We start from the raw sequence: 25357 nt of genomic DNA, 5'->3' as shown, positions 1-25357 counted from the left end.
GAACACTATCTGTTTATACACAAACACTAGTGTGAGTTGCATAAACACTAGTTATAGTTACACGAACACTAGTTCTAGTAGCATGAACACTGTATATTAGCATCGGAATCTTCTGACAGTGTCCAATTAAAAAAATACGAACACTATCTGTTTATACATAAACACTATTTTTAGTTGCATAAACACTAGTTATAGTTACACGAACACAAGTTGTAGTAGCATGAACATCATATATTAGCATCGAAATTTTCTGACAGTGCCCAATTTTCGAGATTACTTTTTTGTTTGACTGATAACTTTTTTTCATGTATATTGACAATTTTACCCCTGCTAGATGTTTATAAACATCTAGCAATTAGATGTTTATCATTTCTCTAAGTTGGATGCGTATAAAACTTTTCATGACAGTCTAGACAATTACTTTTGTCCTATATTTTGTTGTGATGTTTGATGATATTAAAGGAAAATTCTGATCACATAAAAATTAATGAGTAGTTTTGGGTTTAAGAACTTGTTTTTGTATTGGATCGTACACGAGTACTCGTTAAAGAGTTTGTATATAGACTCAAACTTTGGAGTCCAAAATGTAATGGACATAGACTTGGCAAAGTCTAATCTAATCGATCCAAATTATAGTTAGCTAGCACCCGTAGTCAGTAGAAACGCTTTGGCCATGGTTTGTTCAGATTGATGCAATATGACACAACTTGACATAGTGCACCAGAACGATATATTTTCATTTTTAAGTTCTTTCTTAAAACATAAGATTAGCAAAGTACAAAACAAATTAAGAGATGAAGAAGATTCCTTAAACTAGCGATAGATTCGTCAATGTTGGAATGAAGGGCAGGTTCATGTTCATGAAATTATCATGTAGAGAGTGGATAATACAAATATCATTCCCCTCTCGCCAAAAATATAATAGGAAAAGAAAGAAATACTAACTTACCTATTTGAAAAATTGGCTAATACTACTGAAATGTAATAATTTTATTCAGCCACATCCTCCCTAATCCTGTAGGATAACAAAAACATTAAATGATATATACTATAAAGAGATATATACTACTATCCCTATTCTAGCTTATTGATTGTTATGGATTTCAGGTTGACATTGAATCAATAAAACGAAGACGTTGACACATCTATGCCCGACATTGACGCTCTGACTAAGTCAAGGAGTAAGCTACTATCCGAAGAATAAGGGACGCACAACTGTTACTACTTGTTACGTTGCCACTAAGGATTGAAGTCAAAAGAAAGTAGCACTAAGGTAGGAAGTTAGTTGAGATTGCACAGAGATTATGCGAAGCTGCCTCCGAGATTCTTGGAGGCACGTTGCAGCTAGGTTGCGGAATGAATAAAGGGTATTTAAGTTGCAAGGCAAATAAGAAGAAGACAGAGACAAAAAACTTACACATTACATCCATCACTCTGAGATTATTTTCACTTCATATTTTCAGTAGTTTGCATATTTCTCATTCGAATAAGAAATCTTTGTACTTAGATTAAATAACATAGCTTGTATTTATTTTCCTTCACTCTGATTAACAATTGCATATAGTGGATTGGTGGACTCACATCCACCCGTGGTTTCTTACCCACCTTCATTGAGGTTTTCCGCATCAACACTCCTTTGTGTCGTTCCCCTGTTAATCCCTTTTTCATATTTGCATATCATACATTGCATAAATCTGGTTGTCGTTGTCCCCATATTGGATTACATCGCAAAGGCGACATTCAACATAAATAATTTGGCACCCACCGTGGGGCCCCAACCAGATCAGTCACTTATTTCCAAACTCCATTAAAATGGCCGCACCAATGAGCATTGACGAAATGCAGAAACTCTATGATCAAATGAAGGCAGAGATGGCCGAAATGAGAGACGCCAACGAACAACTGTCCTTTGACTTCTCATCCTCGCAAGAAAAGATCCAAAAGTTACAAAAAGAATTGGCCTCGATGAAAGCAGCTGGTGTCGCGTTAGTACGGTTGATATTTCCTTCATGCACCCTCTCACTGATTCCGACAGCGCCGAGTCAGACGACATCACTGAACGACGTTTCTGCCAAAGAAGCTCAATCTTCCCGTCCTCACTACCACATACGACATATCAATTGACCCCACTAAGCACGTCGCTCAGCACAAGTAGAGAAGGTGACAGGCGTCCATCCCGTGGCATCTCATTGAAGCGTGCATGTGCAAGTCCTTCGGGGCTACCTTGACCGGACCAACTCTACAGTGGCTCGAATCTCTTATGTCCGGAGCATCCTCAATTTCTCAACCTTGGTCAATAAATTTTATGATAAATTCGAAGGCAGTCGTAGTCTGGATAAGAAGACGAGCGACCTTTATGGCGTTGTCCAAAGAACCAGGAGAATATGTTGCGATTACTAGAATTGCTTTAATAAAGAGATGATTAAAATTAAAGATCTTGACACTGAGTCTGCTATTGAATGTTTGAAGAAAGGTCTCATCCTTCGGTTGAAGATGTACAACCGTCTGCCAAAGTACCCGTGTTCCACGTTCGAAGAGGTGAAATCAAGGGTGTTAGCTTAGATGCGCTTGGAGGAAGACGATGTCATCCTTAACACCATTTCCACTCGTCATGTGTCGGAGAGTGCGAGTGATCGCAAAGCCTTCGTCCCTAAGAAAAACAATTGGCAGAATCATCTCTAAGGTCGTCCTAATCAGGTACACAATGTTAACGATGTGATTGAAAATACAGGTACTGAAGTTAAAACAGATCACCCATCATGCCCTGGCATTAGATCTACGGATTCTCCATCGACGTCGGAGGTGTCGTTAGCGCGTTAACAAAGATCGGAGCCCCTGTCCGTTGGCTGAGGAAGAATGATCGTCCTGACGCTAAAAAAGACCAGACTAAGTGGTGTTAGTTCCACCACGATCATGGCCACAAGACAGAATAATGCATTGCGCTTAGAAGGGAGGTCACGTTCATGCTGAACAAAGGATATCTCCAAGATCTCCTAAGCGATAAGGGAAAGGCGTCTTTCGATTGAAATCCTTCTAAGCGAAACGCGCCCGCATCCCCTACTGACGTCAAGGTAATAAACATAACCTCTGGTGGATCAGATGTTCCTGGACTAATGTATTCAGCAGCCAAAAGGCTAGCTAGAGAGAGATCCCCCTCGCCCATTGTTCCTAAATCTTACAGGTCCGACGATGAGCGTAAATTGGAAGCGATGGCTACTTTCGACGATGATGACGTATGCGACGAGGAGCACCATGATGGATTGGTCATCTTTCTGACCGTCAGTAATTGCTTACTGCGACGTGTGCTGGTCGATGGCGGAAGTTCAACCAACATCATCTTTAAAAGCACCGAAGGTATGGACCTTCAAGACAGGGATATAATTAAAAAATCTATTATTTTAGTCGGTTTTAGCGGAGAGGCGCAACAAATCGTCAGCAAAATCGTGCTACCAACATTAGCCAAAGGTGTCAATATGCCAACAAGGTTCAACATCGTGGACTGTTCTTCCACCTACAACATCCTTGGCACGTCGTGGATCCACAAATGAAACCGGTCCTATCAACATACCATCAGATGTTAAAATTCCCTACCCAATCGGGAGTCCACGAGATTAAGGGCGAGCAAAAAGCCGCTCGGGAGTACTACAATTCGTCAATAAAGCCCTCTAAAGCGTCCATCTAGAAATTAACAAGCGGATCAGCGCCTGACGTGCCAGATGAGCCGAATGTAGACGAAGTGGCGCTTGATCCAGCTTTTCCAGATCATGTCGTTCGCATTCGAGCAACTTTGTCACTAGAACTTCGTAACCAGGTAATCGATTTCCTAAGACTAACCAGGATTGCTTTGCTTTGTCCCATGAAGATATGACATGTATAAGTCCAGATGTTATCACCCATAAGCTAAATGTTGACCCGGAGTACAAACCGGTCCAAACAGAAACTACGTAAATTCACACCTGAATGTAACCAAATTATAAACGACGAAGTGCAAAAGTTAATCGACACAGGTAAGGTGCGTGAAGTTAAATATCCTACTGATTGTCTAATGTTAGTTGTTGTGATTAGTAAGAAGAACGGCAAGTGAAGAGTATGCATTGACTTCACATACCTTAACAAGGCTTGTCCCAAGGATCCATTCCCACTTCCCCACATAGACGCAATGGTCGACACGACAACAGGACACGAGCTCTTGACGTTCATGGATGCGTACTCCGGCTATAATCAAATCCTTATGCATCTCGACGACAAAGAAAAGACTGCATTTGTTACTGACAAAGGTATTTATTGTTATAAGGTTATGTCCTTTGGACTGGCTTCAGGTAAATTCTTACGTTACGTCGTGACGCAATGAGGAATCGAGGCAAGCCTCAACCAAATCAAGGCGTTGATCCACATCCAATCTCCCAGGAACGTCAAAGAGGTAAAAGAATAGACCGGACGCGTTGCCGCTCTTAAACGTTTCATATCCAGGTCATCCGAAAAGTGCCATATGTTTTACAACGTGTCGCGCAAAAACAAAGGATTCGATTGGATGCCAAAACATGAAGGCGCTCTACAAACACTTATGCAATATCTAGCTTCTCCTCCTTTATTGTCCAAACCCAGCGATGGAGAAACACTCCAGCTGTACCTAGCCGTCAGCAATATTTCAGTCAGTGTCATTTTAATGCGAGAAGCGGAGGGCCAGCAGCTCCCCACTACTACGTCAGTAAGTCTCTATTAGACGCAGAAACTAAGTATTCTTCTCTAGAAAAACTTCTCTCGGCCTTAGTCACTATTGTTAAAAAATTACGATATCACTTCGAAACTCATACAGTCGTTGTCATATAATTCAATAGGCGTTTCCTTATTAAAATCATAGAACAAAAGTTGTTTATATCACCTTTTTAGTGTAAGAATTCAACTACTAAAACAAGAAACATTTTAACCATTAAAAAATATTCATGAAAAATCTTAATCAAAATCTAATGTACTGCCCAATCAAGCCAACACCATCCAAAATACAACTACACACAAATTCTTTTACGAAAAATCGATCACACACACTTAATTAGCTTCTAATGAAATAAACGAACACCACTTTTACTTGTTTTATTAACATGCAATGGTTACAACTAGTTAATATCAATATAAAGTATCTAATCAACCAAACCCAAAATTTCATCCGCAAAATCGTTTTTAAGGATTTTTCTAGTAATTCACACTAAACTAGTTCTTAAAGGGGATTGATTTTGTGTATCTTAACTTCCAAAGAGCGCAACTCGACTTATTCTTCTACTTAAATTGTGATTATCAATTCCTTAGGATCCTAAATATAAAGTTAAATTCACACAAAATTTCATAAAAATATACCAAAAGGATGTACCTTAATTGACCCAAAACTTTCAACATACTTACTATTTTCTTAGTTGAAGAAGATGGTCGTATTTCTATAACTTTTTTACCCCTAAAGCTCGAGTTTTTCCCTTTCCAGTATGTAGCTACATATATAGAGTAAGGATTAGGCCTTTCATGCCCAATTTAAGAGAGAGAATATGGGGAAAACAAAGCTGGAAACCAGCCCTTGCATTACCGCAAGTTTGGTGTGAAAACAGGGAGTAAGAAGAGGAGTTATGGATGGCGAGCTCTTCTTGGCTTCTTGTGATGAAATTTATGAGGGTTAGGGGAACATGTGAGGAGGGTTTGAATGTATTTACCTCGTGTGAATCACCCATTTATAAGGCTATTTTGAGGTCTTTCCTCACACTTGGTCCAACATAACAAATTTCGACTCTTCTTTTGTCCTAACATAATTCCTAATTATTAATATAGTATATTACAGTGGTGTAAGGCCCACAAAGGTGGTTATCTCACTCTAAACATCCTTCACATAGCTTTCTTTATTTGATTAACTTAGATTCCCTTAGTTAAAAAGAAGTCCCAAAGTTCATTCTATTTAATGTACCCATTAGAGTGCTTAATAGTTGCTTCTTGATTTTCTATCCTTCAATAACTTCACAAATTTGTACAATTACAAATCCTTAAATAAAAACATCATGGACCCTAATACTCACTTATTATAATCTAGTTGGTTACTTATTATCAATTTAGGATTTTATTCATATTTTATCATCACTTTTCATGCAACCATTACACGTAAGCACAAATTATTCACTTCACATTTCCACACACGACTTATCATACGTATTAACCACGTATGATCAAATTAAGATTTTGTAACTTAGGTTACTTAATCACAAATTAAATTCTCTTCATTTACTGGCCGTTACATACTAGACCTATGAATCCAGGTTATTATTATTATAGTGAAGACTCTAGAGACTTTGAAGATTAAATATTTACTCCATAAAAGTATAAAGAAAATAAGGATAGGAATGATAATGTAACTCCATAGAGTATTTATTTATGTTCTAAAGTTAGTAGTTGAATGAGTAGCTAAGCTACAATGGTTTAAATTTCCTGCTTTAGCATCTTTATATTTTTGAGGAATAAGTCGGTTACTTTAGATTGGAAAAATATTCTTATTATCGTTTGAGGAATAAAAGTTATTATTCAGTTAATTGAGTTAAGTGAGAATATATTTTTAGCACGCGAAAAGGGGAATATTATCTTTAATTATTGTGATTTTTTGCATTTGATCCATATGTGATTATTAATGTGAATATTTATTCATGCGTGAATATATGATTGTTATGGTTCATAGTGTGTGAACTTAATGTTGTTATAATTCCATGAAGAATTGTATGTTGATGCGATCTTGTATGGTCAAATCAAGTGTTGTCTTCGTAGAAAATGGCAATTAAGTTATGAATCAAAACCCTAAGTAGACCTACGTTAAATTTAAGGTCGCGAAGTAGAATGGCCTACAACGGTAACACTTTAGCCTCTACTATTCGCCTATTAGCAGAGAAACTGAGTCAGGAATGAGCTGAGCTTTCCGATTCTGCTGGGGACATGTTTGAGAGACTAGTCAAAGTTAAGCCACCATAATTTAAGAGGCAAGCTGATCCTACCTTCTTAGAGGGTTGGATTAGGGAGTTTGAGAAGATTATTGGGGTTGTGAATTGTCCTGAGGGTATGAAAGTAGGTCAAGCCGTACTGTATCTGAAAGATGAGGCTGATTTGTGATGGAGAGAAAATGGGGCTAGTCTGAGTGTTGTTGAGGGATTTATGGTGCGTTCTCTTCACCTTAATAAATTAAGTTTCAAGTCCAATAAGTTAATATAAGTTTCAATCAGGTCCAATCAGGGTAATAAGTTCCAATTAGGTCTAATAAGGTCCAATAAGTTCCAATTAGGTATAATAAGTTCCAATTAGGTATAATAAGTTCCAATTAGGTATAATAAGGTCCAATAAGTTTCAATTAGGTCTAATCAGGTCCAATAAGTTTCAATAAGGTCCAAATATACAATGATCAATAAATATTTGTATTATTGTCCATTATTTTATTATTCATATCACTATTAGTTGATTATGTTATTATTAGAATTTTAACTAAAATACAACAATGATTATATCATATTATACTTGTATTATTGCTATTATTTTATTAAATGTTTGTATTATTCTCTATTATTTTATTATTCATATTACTATTAGTTGATTATGTTATTATTAAAATTTTTGAATTAAAGTAGCACAATGTATAGTATTATACTTGTATTATTGTCTATTATTTTATTATTCATATTACTATTACGAAGACTATTAGATATACTAGTGGTGAAAGTTTAGATAGACAAGTATATAAAGAGTATATTTTTTTGTTAAATTGTTTAACGTAAGAGATAATTAATAATAAATATTTTTTTAAGTGGTAAATTTTAATAATTATTATTTCATAATAAATTTTGAAAAGTAGTACGTTAGGGGTAACATTTATGTTATAAAACATCAATGATTTTGTCTAATAAGGTCAAATAAGTTCCAATTAGGTCCAATTAGGTCTAATAAGTTTCAATCAGGTCCAATAAGGTCTAATAAGTTCCAATCAGGTCAATAAGTTTCAATCAGGTCCAGTAAGTTTCAATAAGGTCCAGTAAGTTGAATTAGGTCCAATCAGGACTAATAAGTTCAGTTCAGGTCCAATAAGTTCAGTTCAGATAAGTTTGGGTCCAATAAGGTGAAAAGAACGCACCCTTAATCGGGAATCCTTTATTGCTGCTTTGTGAGGAAAATTTTACCCTGTATTTTGGAGAAAACAGAAGGCCCAAGAATTCATACACCTTAGGATGGGAAGCATGACCATATCTGAGTAATATAGCAAGTTTATAGCATTGTCTAGATTTGCACCTAAGGTAGTAACTACTGAAGAGCTGAAAGCTCAGATTTAAGCCAGGTTTGACTGAGGAAACTCAATTGGGGTTAGGTGGTGAGACCTTTATGTCCTTAGATGTTGTTTATGGGGGAGTTGCCCATATTTATGGTCTTCAGTTGAGGCGTGATAAGAAAAATGTTGTAGTACGCGAGAAAAGAAAAGATTGCAATTCTGGTGGAAATCAGGAAATTTTTTACAAGAATAGAATAGGGAATGGAAATTTCCAAGGAAGGAATGGTCAAGGCTTTATTGGTAAGGGCTAGCTTGAGAGGAATTACAACTGTGAGAAGTTTAAGGTGTCTAGGGTTGGTAGATTGAGGTGATTGATTTACCTATTAATATACCTAGTGGAGAGATTATAAGGTGTACCAAGCTGTTTAAAGATTTGGCTTTGAAGATAGTAGACCGTGTCTTTCTTCTGATTTAATAGAATTCAATTTGGGAGATCTAAATGTTATTCTTGGGATAAAATGGTTAGGTTTATACAAGACCAAAATAGACTGTGAAACTAAAAAGTAGTGTTGAGAAGCCTTTTGGGAAAGTTGACTTTGTATCGACGTTTTGGGAAGCTTAGGAACTTTGGGTTTATTTCTGCAATGCAAGTGAAGAAGTTGATGAAGAAGGGATGTGAGCTATTTTTTTGTAGTGTGCAAGATGTAAGTAAAGAGGTTGGAGTGAATATCGAGGATATTCCAATCGTAAATGAGTTTATGGATGTGTTTCCAAGTGAGATTTCGGGTATGCCGCTTGCTAGAGCTATTGAGTTCCCATTGACTTAGTTCTGAGAACTGCACCTATATCTAAGGCACCTTATAGAATGACACCTCTTGAGATGAGTAAATTGAAGAAGCAGTTGCAATAATTACTAGATAAGGGTTATATTAGGCCTAGGGTGCCACCTTGGGGAGCTCCTGTGTTGTTTGTGAAGAAGAAGGATGTGACTATGAGATTGTGTATCAACTATAGGGAGTGGAAAAATGTAACCATCAAGAAAAAGTAAGTATCCTTTTCCTAAGACAGATGAACTGTTTGACCAATTAAATGGAGCGAGCATGTTCTCGAAGATTGATTTGCATTCGGGGTATCACCAGTTGAGGGTAACTGATAAATATATACCTAAGACTGCGTTTAGGATGCATTATGGTCATTATGAGTTCACTGTAATCCCTTTGGATTGACCAATGCTCCTGCCATTTTTATGGATTTGATTAATAGGATTTTTCATAAGTTTCTAGATAAGTTCGTTGTGGTATATATTCATCGATGATTATGATTTATTCAAAGAGTGAAAAAGAGCATGATGACCACTTGAGGATTATATTGAAGATGCTTAGGAAGAATTAATTCTATGCCAAGTTCTCTAAGTGTGAGTTCGTTTGGAGAAGGAAAGTAGCATTTTTGGGTCATTGTGTGTCAAAAGAAGGAGTCTATGTAGATACAGCTAAGATCCAAGTTGTTAATGAGCAATCTACTCCGAAGAATGTGTCAGATATCAGGAGTTTTCTAGGTCTAGATAGCTATTATTGGAGATTTGTGAGAGATTTCTCCAAGATAGCAAGGCCAATGACCAATTTGATGAAGAAAGAGTCAAAATTCGAGTGGAGTGAGAAGTGCGAGAAAGCTTTCCAGATTTTAAAAGAGTGTTTAACCTCTGCACCCGTTTTGACCCTGCCTGATGAAAGTGAGGGATGTGTATAGTGGTGCTTCAAAGAACGGTTGGGATGTTTTTTGCAGCAGAATTGGAAGGTGATTGCATATATGTTGCGTCAGCTGAAATCGTATGAGGCTAATTACCATACCCATATTCTAGAGTTAGTTGCTATCGTGGTTGCCTTGAAATTTTGTAACACCTCGACCTCTAATCATCATATTTAAGTTAATTAATCCATTATTAGCAGCGAAACTTAGATGGTCGACGCAATGTTGCCGTACATTCCATTCGGGAAAATACAAGGCAAGCATTTTTCTATAAAACTAATGATGATGTAATCATTAATATCATAAGCCAGTAAAATATATATAGTTATAATTAAGTAAGCATATATAAGTACGTAGTTATTGTTAAACTGAGCTTAAATGAGTTCATGTTTTAGTGATCATAAGTTAGATTACACAATCGATATAGTTATCATAATTATAATGTAGCTGACCATCCTCACTTCTACGTCATCCTGTCACCTTCTTCAGTACCTACAACGAAAAGCAACATCGTGAGCCGAGGCTCAGTGACATACTACTCTAACAATGTAAATTCATTTTATTTGCAAACAGGGAGAGGAGAATATGGGCAAACATGTTACAAAACCATAATGACATAATAGCAAAATAGACAATCATAAGTGGAATCTTGATTTTCCATAAGTTCCCATTATCTTTCATCTTTTAACGTCGTAACTAGCGAGTATAGACATGCGGGATGTCTCCCACCATGCGATGATCCTCAAGGAGCCCAGCTCCCTTGTTGGATACACTGCTCGCACCAAAATAGAGTAGTAACATAAAATGTGGTACCCCTCAAGGAGCCCGACTCCCTTGTTGGGTGTACGTACGGCGGGTATGAAAGGTACGTGCACCACCGTAAAGTAGATAATAAGTGTAATATTATACTGTCAGAACCTCTTTCACTTTCGTTTATCATGATTTTTTTATTTATCATTCATCGGCATAAAGCCTTAAGTCATTCATGAATCATACTTCAGCAATAATAATTCACACTAGTAGAAAAAGGACAATTTGCGTCCACTCAAGTGCATTGCACAACAAGTGAAATGTCGCAAAAACCTAATTTGCGTCGCATGCGTGCCAGAGTACGACGTAAAACAACAACGCACAAGCACCAGGTACGAGCTATTTGCGTCGCACCCTCATTATGTGCGACGCATATGGACCATATGCGTCGCACATCATGAGGGTGTGACGCACATCGCTGCATCTTGGTGAAAAAAAATGAGGCCCTATCTGCGTCGCACGTATTGAGGATGCGTTGCAAAAGAATGATTTGCATCGGACGACTTGACCCATCCGATGCAGATTAGCCCACAACCCACTTATAATTTTTTAAATGCTTGGAGGCCTAATAAGTCATGTGCGTCGCATGGCCCATGACACGCGACGTAGATGACCCGTTAGTTTTAATCTCCCAGTCCACTCCCCTTCCAAACCCTAACTTCATATTCCAGGCGCCTCATTCTATCTCACCTCACTCATTCTCACCTCACCTCATTCTATCTCACTCTCAAACAACAACCAAACACCACAAAATTCATCATCAAATGAAACCCTCATCCCTTAAAACATCATAACCACAAAATATCTTCAAAAATAAAAAAAAAAACCAAATCAAAAAACACCACAAAACCCTCAAAAAACAAGCAAAAAGTGAGATGTATATACAACCATCACGTTCGCCGGCTTGAAAAGAGATTTTCGGATGGTTCGATCAACCTCATCGAGGTTCATCGCAATAGTATTTCATTTTTTTCGCCATTTTTTTCTTGGTATTTTCTCTCTCTTCTAAATTTTGAATCTCAAAAAATCTCCGCATTTTCTGGGTATTTTCGCCATTTTTTTCTGGGTGCTTTCGGATCTCGCCGCCGAGTGATACGATCTGGTTTTCAGATCTCGCCGGCGCGTGCTACGATTTGGTTTATGGGTTCATCTTCTCAAAAAGTCGCCGCCGACGAGCACGAACTCAAAGAGGAGATACGAATTCAGAAGTGTTTGGGTTCATCTTCTCATTCACTATTTTCAGGTATTTTTAATTCACATTTTATTCTGAATTTATTTGTTTTTCCATTGTTATGTTTATTTTTGAAATAAAAAAAAAAACCTATCAAAAATGAATTTCTTGTATGTTTTCAGTTTTTAACTTTAAAATGAAATTTATTTGGTTTTCAGATCTGGTGGAGGAAGAGAAGAAATTACTGATTTAGGATGTAGATTTTCGTTGTTTAAGTTGTTTAATTCCATTTTATTTTGTACCATTTGTTAAGTTTATCATTTTAGATTTTCATTCATGTTTTCCGATTACAGAACTATTGTAGAACTATTGTAGAGAATAAAGAATCATGTTTAATAGTTTTCTGATTGCAGAACTATAACTTCGTGCTTGTTGAAGCTAGTTTGGTTTGGTTTTTTTATTGTATAATCTGCCATTTGCACAGTGTAACCTAGTTCATAAAATTAATTTTTTATTAAAAAAATAGCAATTTGCGTCGCACGTAGCCCATGGTGTGATGCAAATCACTCATCTGCGTCGCACCTTAGGCAATGTGCAACGCACATTACCCAATGAAGCTCTGTTTTGGGCTGGGAGAGCCATCTGCATCGCACCGTATACAAGGTGCGACGCAAATAGATGAAGAACAAGGTGCGACGCAAATAGATGCAGATCTGCGTCGTTTATGCATTCGACGCAGATCATTGATAGGTCATCTGCGCCGAGACCTGTGCCGTCGGACCCAAGTCCGACGCAAATAGGGGTCCCGGGTCCGACGCAAATCAACCTTTTTCCACTAGTGTCATAAGCTCATATCATATGTAAACATATCTGAAAACTCATTCATAAACAGTTTAAGTATCCCACAATCCATATAAAGAATCATATAACACAAACCTTTTAACATAATTATTAACATCATTTTATAAACACATTTCAAAGAGGATCGTGGATGTTAATAATAGATGCTACCTCGATTCTTGTTTAATAACCTTGAAAGTCGGGGGAGGCTTTTAATATCCACAAGTCAATCTCGATCACAAAGGAATGTCATAAGTCAATACATTTTAATAATATATTATTATCAATTTCATAAATTGTACGTATTTAGAGTTATCACTTATGAATTGTAACTTGGTGAGTTTAAGTTAATAACTATATTAATACTAACCATTTTATATAATTGTAATTCATATCATCATAATATTTAAGGTTATCACTTATGAGTTATGACTTGGTGGTTTACCAATTAAGTTAAAAGTAAAGTAACAACTTTATTATTACTAACCATTTTATAAATGCATCTCATATTATTATAAAAAGTATAAGTAACAACAATGTAGTAAATGGTTAGTAAGTAAGAAGTCATGTTAGTATAAGTTAGCATCAAGGTCAATAGTTAGTGGTTAGTATAAGTTAGAATAAGTTGGTCATATTAGTCCAAGATTATTATCAAACTCAGTACATATATTTCTCACGGAAAAACATGATAGTATAAATTAATTAAAGATATGTTATTTCATTTTCAACATTATAAGTTGCTTTTAAAACATAAGATTATAATCTAGTTAACATTGTAATTGAACTTATTAGATTACTTGTAAAGAGTAAGGTAAGTGTTTCAAGATTACTCTTAGAATATATTCAACATATATTCTGTAATATTGTACATATCCTTGTTTAGCTAGTCTATATTTACTTTCCATACTTCTAGCAATCAGTAAAGCTATTTTAGTTAAGCCTTTATACGTTACCCTTTTGTATAGCTCATCAGTAGCCTAACTTTTTTTTTTTTGATTCAAGGGAGGCAATGCCAAAATAAAACAAAAACAAAGTAAAGGAAAACAAACCAAAAACCAGAAACTACAACAGTGCTAGAAACCTAGGGAGGTACCAGTCGTGGGAACGCCACGCCTTGAACATCCTCAGATAAGATTCTAAACAAAGAGGGGGGGGGGGATCATGTAATAGGTGGAGGCTACAGTGTTGTACTACGCCATGATTTGCAAGCCAGTCAGCTGCCCGGTTTCCTTCCCGATAAACATGTTTAATGCAGACCTTCCAAGATGGATCTTCAATGAGCTTCTTGCAGCTTTTGATGAGATGCGCACATTCACCGCTAACTTCTTCCTTGCTTTCAAGTAGCTGTACACAAGCCAGGTTATCTAGCTGAATCAATAGCTGAGAAATCTGTAAGTTGCGAGCTACCTGTAACCCTTTGAGAAGGGCTAATACTTCTGCTTTAAAAGCTGAACAAATCCCAAAATTGGCCGAAAGTGTTGTAACAAATGTTCCCAAATGGTCACGTATGATTGCTCCTCCTCCCGCCAAACCTGGTGTCCCTTTAGCAGCACCATCAGAGTTTAGAGCGTACCATCCCTCTGAAGGGGCTAGCCATCGAACAAAAATTTCTTTATTTTTCGTATGAGCAGCCTTCATATGCCCAGTGTTCAAGGCTCTTCGCATCTCATCCAGACGAACTTGCAGAAAAGCTCCGTAATCAAGAGGAATATCAGCACTATTCTCAAACACTCTATTGTTTCTCTAACGCTAGAGCCACCAAACTGTGATCCCAAAGAATGTAGGCCAAAGTTCAGATGCCCCATGATCATCCACTTTGAGATTACTTGTGAACCACTGCTTGATATTACCGCATAAGAAAAAATCCTTGGTAATCGGTCCACCAAGAGTTTGCCAAACCATGGTGGCCGCAGGACATTCACGTAGAATGTGATTAGCATGTTCTGTATGATGCCCGCAAATATAGCACTTGGGGTCATCAGTTATTTTTCGCTTAAATCTGTTTGAAGTATCCATAAGTCTATCATGACAAGCCATCCACAAGAAAGCTCGTTGACGTTGTTGGATGGGAGCTTTCCAAATTAGGTCCCAACATTCTTCATCTAAAGTATCTGTTTCGTGCTTCATGATACTTATAGCTGATTTAATTGAAAACTTGCCTTTGTTATTTCCCTGCCAGTAAATCAAATCACCTTCCTCATTGTCTTCTCGTAACTCATGAGCTTGAATTCTCTTTAAGTGATCTTGAGAAAGGTAAGGAGCAAAGACTACCCATTTCCAACCTAGATTCGGTTGCCACATATCATGCACTGAAGCCCCTGCTAATTCCATAGGAATGGGTTGAGTTACTACGTCACTAAGGGGTTGATTCATAACCCATTTGTGATCCCAGAAGAGTGTTTTTAAGCCATTTCCAACTGCCACCCTCATTCCTTCTCCTAACACCTTAGCATTCTCTGTTATACCAGCCCACACATTTGACATGCCATGCTTTGGTACAAACATATCTACGTCACAACGACCTTGACAATATTTGTGACGTAAAACCCGCACCCATAAAGCATTGGGCTCTGTGAGAATTCTCCAGCCAAGTTTCGTTAGAAAGGCCGCATTTGCTTGCCGCGCTAAACGAATACCAATACCTCCTTGCGTTAGTGGTTTTTGTAGCACCTCCCACGAAAGAGAATGGATAGCTCTTTTTTCATCACTGCCACCCCATATAAAGTGTCTTGTTTTCTTGTCTAACTCATCACAAATAGTTCTAGGAATTTCAGCCGTCTGCATAGAATAATTAGCCAATGTCGAGAGAGTTGATTTGGCTAACGTAATGCGGCCCGCAATTGAAAGGTATTTGGTTTTCCAGCCTGTGAGTCTACGATCGATTTTCTCACACAAGTGACTGAAAGTTTCTTTCGTAACGCGACTTGTGAGAGTTGGCATGCCAAGATAAGTACCCATGTCTTCTGTCATTTCCATTTGAAGCGCTTCAGACAAAGCAGTTTTTGTAGCCACATCTACATTCTTCGAAAAGTACACTCAACTTTTGGGCAAGCTAACCTTTTGTCCAGAGGCATTGCAGAATCGAGTCAAACAATCATGAATGATATTCGCTTGATCTACCGAGGCCTCAGCAAAAAGTATAATGTCGTCTGCAAAAAATAAATTGGATAACAAGGGGCCTCCACGACTAGCCCGAATTGGTTTCCATTTATTTTCTATGATAGCTGCCTCAATGGTTTGGAAGAGACGTTCCATGCACATAACAAAAAGATAGGGTGATAATGGATCACCTTGTCGTACACCTCTGGAAGGTTTGAATGATCTTGATGGTTCACCATTCCATAGAACTTGTAGCTCAGACGTAGTGACGCAATCCATGATAATATCAATTAAGAGAATCGGGAGATTCATTTGAGCTAAAGTTTCACGAATAAATGACCACTTCAGACGGTCGTAGGCCTTTTCAAAGTCCACCTTTATAGCCATGAGTCCTTTTGCCCCTTGTTTCCGACGCATTGTATGAAGTACCTCTTGTACTATAACAATATTGTCTGTTATCTGCCGTCCTGGAACGAAGCTTGCTTGAGTATTTGAAATGAGGATTGGCAGAATTGGTTTAATTCTATTAACAATCACTTTCGTAATAATTTTGTAGCTCACGTTGCAAAGGCCGATGGGACGAAAGTGAGCTGCAGATTCAGGATTTTGTATCTTGGGGAGCAAAGCAATGAACGTATTGTTAATACCTTGTGGAAGACCTTTCCCCTGTAAAGCTTGTAAAACTATCTCATAAACCTTTTCCGCTACCAAATCCCAGTTTTTTTGGTAAAACAAGGCTTGATAGCCATCAGGTCCGGGAGCACGAAGCGCACCTAATTGTGGGATTACTTCATCAATTTCAGTCTTGGTAAACGGTTTGGATAGATGATTCCAATCAGCCGTAGCTGATTCCGGGAATACATCTTGTGGAATCTCCGAATTCCCACTGCTAAGTAATCTACCACCTGATTTTTAACTTCATCGTTTTCTGTGATCCAAATGCCATCTTGATTTTTTATGGCTGTAATGTTATTTCTCCAGCGACGCTTGTAGCTTGTATCTTGTATATATTGGCAGACTATGGAATACAATAGTCACGGATTGACTTTCTTTTATGGTATCGGACAAAGCTACGATCCTATCTCCCACACTCTAGCACGTGTTTTTCTTTTCTTTCTTTCCTCTCGCCTATTCTCTTTCCACCATGACTGAGACACCCAAGTATCATCCTGCGCTTACTATCACTAATGTCAAAACTCTAGTCCCTGTTACATTAGATAATGAGCAATCTCTTTACCATTCTTGGCCTACTTTATTCACCAATCTTGCTAGAGTCTATGATCTGTATGATCATGTGGTTCCTCCCACCGACGCCACCGCTGGGGCTACTTATGAGACTAGGAAATCCGAGGATCTCAGTCTCTGGAACCGTCTTGATGCCGTCCTTTTACATTGGATTTACGACACAATTTCATTCGATCTTCTCCTAGCCATCCTCTGTCGCAATGACACGGCCAAGGCGGCATGGAATCGTCTTGAGTCTCTCTTTCAAGATAATAAGGCTTCTCGGGCCACTCACCTCGAAGAGGACTTCACTAATGCTGATTTTGAGGACTTTACTTCCATTGATAATTATTGTAATTATCTTCAATCCATTGCCGACAGGTTAGAGGATGTCGATGCTCCAGTTACAAACAATCAGTGGCGGAGCCAGCAGGGGGGACAAGGGGACAGATGTCCCCCCACTTTTAAAAAATAATTTCTTTTAAAAAAACAAAAAACAAAAAAACGCAAAAAAAACGCTGAGGCTCAGACGCGTGAAATATTTAGAAACAAACACGCTGAGGCTTAGAAGCGTGAAATTTTTTGAAACAAACACGCTGAGGAGAGAGACTGAGGAAGAGAGATTGAGAGAAACCCTAGACTCGGCGGCGGAGGGACGACGTTGACGCACATTCACAGTCGTCGGAGCGAACGACGACGAGCAGTGAGGAACGAAGTCACGAAGAGGAAGCAACGCTACGCTGCGAGCCTGCGACAGAGAGGAAGAGGAAGCGACGCTGCGACCGGCGACGCCACGACGGACGGAGTCAAGAGACGAAGCGCACCGCCACCCCAATCCCCACGTTCATTCGCCGTCGCCGACGAGCCGAACTACCGAGACAGACGCCCATTTAGATTTTCAGTCATTTGTAAGTTTTCTTAACCCTAAGTTTTAGTTTATGTTTTTTTAAAGGTAATATTTACAATTTACATTATTTGGTTGTGAATTGAATTATAATATTTGTGAAATGTTAATTTGTGATTGTGGATATATGGTTGTTGAATGTTGATTGATTTGTTGTTGGTTTGGAAATTGAAATTGGTCATAAACTCATGATTTAGGAAAATGTTAGTTTGCAATTTGGAATTTTTAATTAGGAAGTTATATATATGAGTTGATTTATAATTGAAATATTGAATAGTTTGGTAATTAGGAAATTATAATTGAAATATTTATAATTAGGAAATTTTGAATGTAAAACATTAATTATTAAACAATTTGTGTTGTATTTTTTTTTCTATATTTCTTTTCCGAATGTTTGACGGTCGAATTTTGTCCCCCCACTTTGAGAATCCTGGCTCCGCCACTGCAAACAATAGGCTGGTTCTTCGCCTTACTGGTTCATTACCGGAAGCCTATAATGGTACGGTGGATTATATTCAAAATCAGGATCCCATGCCCTCTTTCAAAAGTTGTCGGTCCCGTTTAAAAACGGCTGAGCGCACCATCAAAGCTCGCACTGCTCGTGAAAATGGTGGCTCTGGTTCTAAGAATACGACACCCATGGTAGCAGCATCTAACTCCTGTGATTCTGCTCCCCCTTATTCCAAGCGTGGCTCAAATAATAAGCCTCGCCATAATAAAAACAAAGGGAAAGGAAAAGGCCCGCATCCGCAGACCGGGCCCAATACTAGTGAGCAACAGCCCGCGTGGCATCCCCGTGGACCCTCACTGCAAGCTCCCATGTGGCAACATCACTCTTGGCCAGGCTGGTCCGTTCCTCCATGTCCGTTTCCAGCATATACTTGGCGACCCAGGCCCATGAACTCGGCCCAACAACATCCTTCTCATGGCCTCCTTGGTCCTCGATCACAGTCATACAATGCCATGACCTCTTCTTCTGCTCCTCAATCTACCGGTTATACTCCGACAGACATTGAGGCTGCTATGCATGCTCTTTCCTTTGCTCAATCGGACGGGAACTATTACATGGATACGGGTGCTACATCTCACATGACAGCAGACTCAGGTATTCTCTCATCTTATTTCAATTCAAGCAATAAGTATCATAACATTGTTGTTGGTAGTGGTCATTTAATTCCTGTTATTGGTCATGGTTGCACTTAATTACCTCCACCTCACCTCCCTTTTCGCCTCAACAACGTTTTACATGCTCCTAAACTTATCAAAAATCTCATCTTTGTCCGTCAATTCACAACCGATAATATGATTTCTGTAGAATTTGACCCATTTGGTTTTTCTGTCAATGACTTATAGACGGGGGTCAAGCTAATGCGATGTGACATCACCGGGGATCTCTATCCACTATTCTCCAACACACAAGCCACCTCATCTTCCAATCATTCTGCCTTTTCTACTTCAGATATTTGGCACCATCGTCTTGGCCACCCCGACGATGCTATTCTTCAAAATCTTAGTAGAAAACGTTTTATTGATTGTAATAATAAGGCTTGTAAAACTTTTTGTTCTTCTTGTCCTATTGGAAAATATTCTAAGTTACCATTTTATGACTCCTTATCATTTACTTATCTTCCATTTGATATTATTCATAGCGATCTGTGGACCTCTCCTCTTGTTAGCTCTTCCGGCCATCGTTATTATGTTCTTTTTCTAGATGACTATAGAAAATTTTTATGGACTATTCCCATAGCCAAAAAATCACAAGCGAGACAATTTTTTTATTATCTTTTTATGCTTTAGTCAAAACTCAATTTGAACGTAATATTAAGACTTTTCAATGTGATAATGGCACGGAATATATTAATGGCACTCTTAAACAGTTCTTTGATCACAATGGCATGCTTTTTCGTCTTTCTTGTCCTCATACTTCCCCTCAAAACGGAAAAGTTGAGTGTCATATAAAATCTATCAATTATATCATTCGGACACTCCTCTTTCATGCATCTATGCCACTCTCATTTTGGCATCACGCACTCTCCTTGGCAACCTATCTTCTAAATATACTCCCATCCAAAGTCTTGAATTATCAGTCTCCCACTCAAATTCTTTATCGAAGTAACCCCAAATACTCCGATTTACGTGTCTTTGGATGTTTATGTTATCCCCTTTTTCCTGCTACGACCATTCACAAATTACAAGCACGGTCAACCCCCTTGTGTTTATCTTGGACCTGCCCCTAGTCATCGTGGTTCCAAGTGCTATGATCTATCTAATGGAAAAATCATTATCTGTCGGCATGTTCGCTTTATAGAAACGGAATTTCCATTCTCTAAAACTCACAAAGTTACTGCCTCCACCTATGATTGTTTAAATGAGCCTACTATTCCTCCTTTCATCAATCTTCCCCAAACACATCAGCCCACTCCACAAAATCCAGCGCCCCAACTTGCATCCAGGCCTCCTCCTGGCTTTGGACCGGGGTTTCTCTGGACTCCGCTTCACTCACTCCTCCTTCTGGGCCGCAAACCAGTACGCGCCCAGCTCCTTCTCCCTCTCTTTCCTCATCTCCCCGTGTTGTCACCTCTTTGTTGGGCCCCGTCACCACACAGCCCACTCCCACTATTTCCCTTCCTCCAAATTCTCCTCCCAGCAGCCCAGTTCACACTCTCACCCGCGCAGACTCACCATTACCATCCCCTATCCACCCAAACGAACATCCTAGGCCAAATACTTCCCAATCTCTTCGCATGACAACTCGTGCATCTCATGGAATTTTCAAACCTAATCCAAAGTATTTTTCCAATCTAGCCACAACCACCACTAACACTATTTCCCCACTCGCAAAGAACCCTGTTAGTGCACTTCATGATCAAAATTGGAAAAATGCAATGTTAGATGAATATAATGCCTTGATTGATAATAAGACTTGGGAGCTTGCGCCTAAGCCTCCTAATGTGAATGTCATTCGTTCTATGTGGATTTTTAGACATAAACATAAATCTGATGGTTCCTTTGACAGCTGTAAAGCTCGTCTTGTAGGTGATGGCAACACACAGCAGCAAGGTATTGATTGTGGGGAAACATTTAGCCCCGTGGTTAAACCTGCTACTATTCGAGCAGTTCTTAGCATTGCTCTCTCTAAATCTTGGTCCATCCATCAAATGGATGTCAAGAATGCTTTTCTCCATGGTCATCTGCAGGAAATAGTTTATATGCACCAGCCTCTGGGTTTTCGTGACAAAATTCATCCAGATTATGTTTGTCTCTTGAAGAAATCTCTATACGGTTTGAAACAGGCTCCTCGAGCATGGTACCAACGATTTGCTGATTTCGTTGCTACCATAGGTTTCTCTCACAGTAAGTCTGATCACTCCTTGTTTGTTTACAGGAATGGTTCTAACCTTGCTTATATTTTGTTATATGTGGATGACATTATACTTACGGCATCTTCTGATCACCTTCGTAAGTATATTATGTCCCTTTTGGGTTCCGAGTTTGCTATGAAGGATCTTGGTCTCTTGAGTTATTTTCTGGGAATTGCAGTCTCTCATAATGCTAGTGGTTTATTCTTATCTCAAAAACAATATGCTGCCACTATTATTGAACGTGCAGGCATGTCAAACTGCAGTCCTTGTCCCATTCCAGTTGACACTAAGTCCAAACTCAGTGCTACTTCAGATACATTTTTTGATGATCCCACTAAATATCACAGCCTTGCAGGAGCTCTTCAATACCTTACCTTCACTCGGCCAGATATTTCTTACGCCGTACAAAAGGTTTGTCTTCATATGCATGCTCCGACAAATGAGCACATGGTCGGGTGCTCTAAAGCGCATTCTCCGCTATCTTCAGGGAACTTTATCCCACGGGTTGCAATTGTACAAGTCCAGTATTACTCAGCTTATCTCCTACACTGATGCGGATTGGGGTGGTTGTCCTGACACACGCCGGTCCACTTCTGGTTACTCGGTTTTTCTTGGTGACAATATGGTATCTTGGTCCTCCAAAAGACAACCCACTCTCTCTCGATCTAGTGCAGAGGCAGAATACAAAGGTGCTGCTAATGTTGTATCCGACACCTGTTGGCTTCGCAATTTATTACTTGAGCTACATTGTTCTATTCAAAGAGCTAATTTAGGGCTTGTTCTCCCCAGCTTATTTTCAGTTCAGTTCAATTCAGTTCAGTTCAGTTCAGTTCAGTTCAGTTCAGTTCAGTTCAGTTCAGTTCAGTTCAGCTCTTGACAATACTTTTACTCTCACATATCACTATTCATTTCAGTTCAGTTCAATTCAATTCAGTTCAGTTCAGATCAGTTCAGTTCAATTCAGTTCAGTTCAATTCAGTTTAGTTCAGTTCAATTCAGTTCAGTTCAGTTCAGCTGTTTTATGCCGAAGAGAACAGACCCTTAGTTTACTGTGACAATGTGAGCGCCATCTACTTATCTGGCAATCCTGTTCAACATCAACGAACCAAACACATTGAGATGGATATCCACTTCGTCCGTCAGAAAGTAGCTCGTGGCGAAGTCCGTGTGCTTCATGTGCCGTCCCTTTACCAAATTGCTGATATCTTCACTAAAGGGCTTTCGTGCGTTTTATTCAATGATTTTAGGGACAATCTCAACATACGTGAACCTCCCGCTTCGACTGAGGGGGTGTGTTAGAATATATTCAACATATATTCTATAATATTGTACATATCCTTGTTTAGCTAGTCTATATTTACTTTCCATACTTCTAGCAATCAGTAAAGCTATTTTAGTTAAGCCTTTATACGTTACCCTTTTGTACAGCTCATCAGTAGCCTAACTTGTAGCTTGTATCTTGTATATATTGGCGGACTATGGAATACAATAGTCACGGATTGACTTTCTTTCAATTACTCGTAAACATAAAGCTAGCATAAATATATTTTCATAGTTTAATTCATCATTGATCTAGCCATGTATAAGCAGTAAATAAATAAACTAAAATCTAGTTTAAAATGAGTTGACTTGAAATTAATTAACTCATTCATGCCATAAGTAATTGAAGAGGGGGTACATCTTATGGTTCAATGGAGAACCAACGTAGGAAGAAGCAATAGGAGGAACACAGGAGCAGGGGCGGCAGCGGTAGGGATGTTCGGCGCAACGGTGAGGCGACCAGGAGGTGGTGCTGGCGAGTGGCGAGGCCGTGGTGGATGCGAGCAGGTGCAGCAGCAGAACACTACAGAGCAGGGGAGGGAAAGAGAGGGGCACGGAAAAAGAGAGAAAGTAGCGAGAGGGAGGCGACAGGGGAGGGCTGCTGCCGCGGTGGCCGGCCAGCGACGATATGGCCGGCTGCTATTTCAGGCGAGAGGCAGAAGAGGGGATGGTGAGTGACGTGAGGGGGAGGGGAAAAGGAAGGAGGGTGATGTTTTTGTGTTGGGTTATGGAAGACAAGGGTTGGTGGCTATTTATAGAAAAAAAGGCTTATGGAAAATATTTGTTTAATGACAAAAATCTGATTTGGTAGCCAATTAGTCATGTGTGGAGGGGGAAAATAATTTTTTACTCATCTTATGTCATCTTTTTCTTTATTTTAATATTTTAATGAACCACTTGCTTATTTGTGCATGCTTCTTAATTTATTTTATTAATTCCTATTGTTAGGTGAGATCAGGGGCGGATCTATTAAGTAACAAGGGGTAGCATAAATTTGAAAAAAAATTTGGGCTGCGAAAAAAAGGAAAATTGGAAAGCGTCTATATAGCAAAGATATGCGTATTATGCTGATACACTTCGCCTGTCATCATGGTTTGTTGTCCTTCAAAGAATACCCGGCACCCGTGTTCGATTCTTCCCACTTTATTTAATGTAAGTTTTGTTTTATTTTTCTTTCTTTTTTTCCTTTTTTTTTTCCTCTTTATCCTTTCTATCTTAATCAAACTCTCAAACACACTTGTAAATTCTAAGTAACATATTAAACCAAATGGTGTTCTCTTAGATAAATTTATTGAAATATGTAAAACTCTCTCTTTCTACTTAATAAAAAAAAAAAAACTTTTCACATTTGGCAATACATAAATTTAACTATTAATATATCTAAAAATTTACTAGTGAGTGTTTTTGAAAATTTGGTATTTTATTAAAGTTAATAACATAAGAGCACATTTTATTACCATCAATAGTACAAATTCCACCACTGTCTATACCAATCAAATACAACATATGAATTAGCATAAAATTTTATATAATTAGTATGACTAGAGAAAAATTAGCACCAAGTAATCCTTTGGCCAAAATACAATTGAAAGAAATGTTAAATCTAGAGCGTTAAAGTTGTAAAACGATTGAATTCAAGTCAAGGGAAATAATTTCCTATAATAGCATATGATATTTTTTTAAAAAGGGTTATAAGTGTTTAACGTGAATTATATTTTAGTATTATGATTTATGAACTGCTACCGTGTACCTTTTTTTTTGCTACCCCTGGTTGAGAATCCTGGCTCCGCCCCTGGGTGAGATTGTATTCCAATATTAAATTTTCAAGTCGTCGTCATCATCTTATTATTATTATTATTATTATTATTATTATTATTATTATTATTATTATTATTATTATTATTATTATTATTATTATATGTAATTATTATTATTATTATTATTATTATTATTATTATTATTTGTTATTGTTATTGTTATTGTTATTATTATTATTATTATTATTTTTTTTTATTATTATTATTATTTTTTATTTATTATTATTATTATTATTATTATTATTATTATTATTACTATTATTATTATTATTTCTTAATTCTAATAACGGAGTTTTGATAATTATTTTTAGCTACTAAATATGGTTATCATTAATTAATTGGATGTCGAATTTTCGAGATATTACAAAATTTGGAGACATTACCTTTATGGGGCAACTTGTAAGATCTTTACCGACCATAAAAGTTTGAAGTAGATTTTCACCCAGAAAGATCTCAATATGAGACAGAGGAGATGGTTAGAATTGATCAAGGACTATAACCTAGACATCCAGTATCATTAAGGAAAGGCGAATGTAGTTGTTGACGCCTTTAGTAGAAAATCGAGCCATAGCATGAATGTCTTGGTAGTTCCTGAGGATTTGTGTCGAGATATGCAAAGGCTTAGCCTAGAAATCTTAAATCTTGGGGAGATCAAGGCAAGATTGAGTGTTTTTGTCATTGGGGTTGTCAGTTTTTCGAAGAGATCAAAGAGGGTCAAGTTGGGGATGAGCACCTAGACAAGATTAAGGAGAAGATTGAGTAAGGTAAGGAAGTTGACTTTAAGATTCATGATGA

General features: G+C 38.1%; 1 protein-coding gene across 1 annotated transcript; it reads left to right on the top strand.

The window, feature by feature from the left end:
* Positions 1–17079: 17079 nt before the first annotated feature.
* LOC104894999 (uncharacterized) lies at positions 17080–19266 on the top strand. Its single transcript, XM_010681396.1, has 2 exons — positions 17080–17540; positions 18519–19266. The coding sequence occupies exons 1-2, from the start codon at positions 17080–17082 to the stop codon at positions 19264–19266; spliced, it is 1209 nt and encodes a 402-aa protein (XP_010679698.1).
* Positions 19267–25357: the final 6091 nt, after the last annotated feature.

This window comes from Beta vulgaris, chromosome 1, assembly GCF_026745355.1.
Source record: "Beta vulgaris subsp. vulgaris cultivar EL10 chromosome 1, EL10.2, whole genome shotgun sequence".
Taxonomy (NCBI): domain Eukaryota; kingdom Viridiplantae; phylum Streptophyta; class Magnoliopsida; order Caryophyllales; family Amaranthaceae; genus Beta; species Beta vulgaris.
This window is presented reverse-complemented; position numbering and strand designations above follow the sequence as displayed.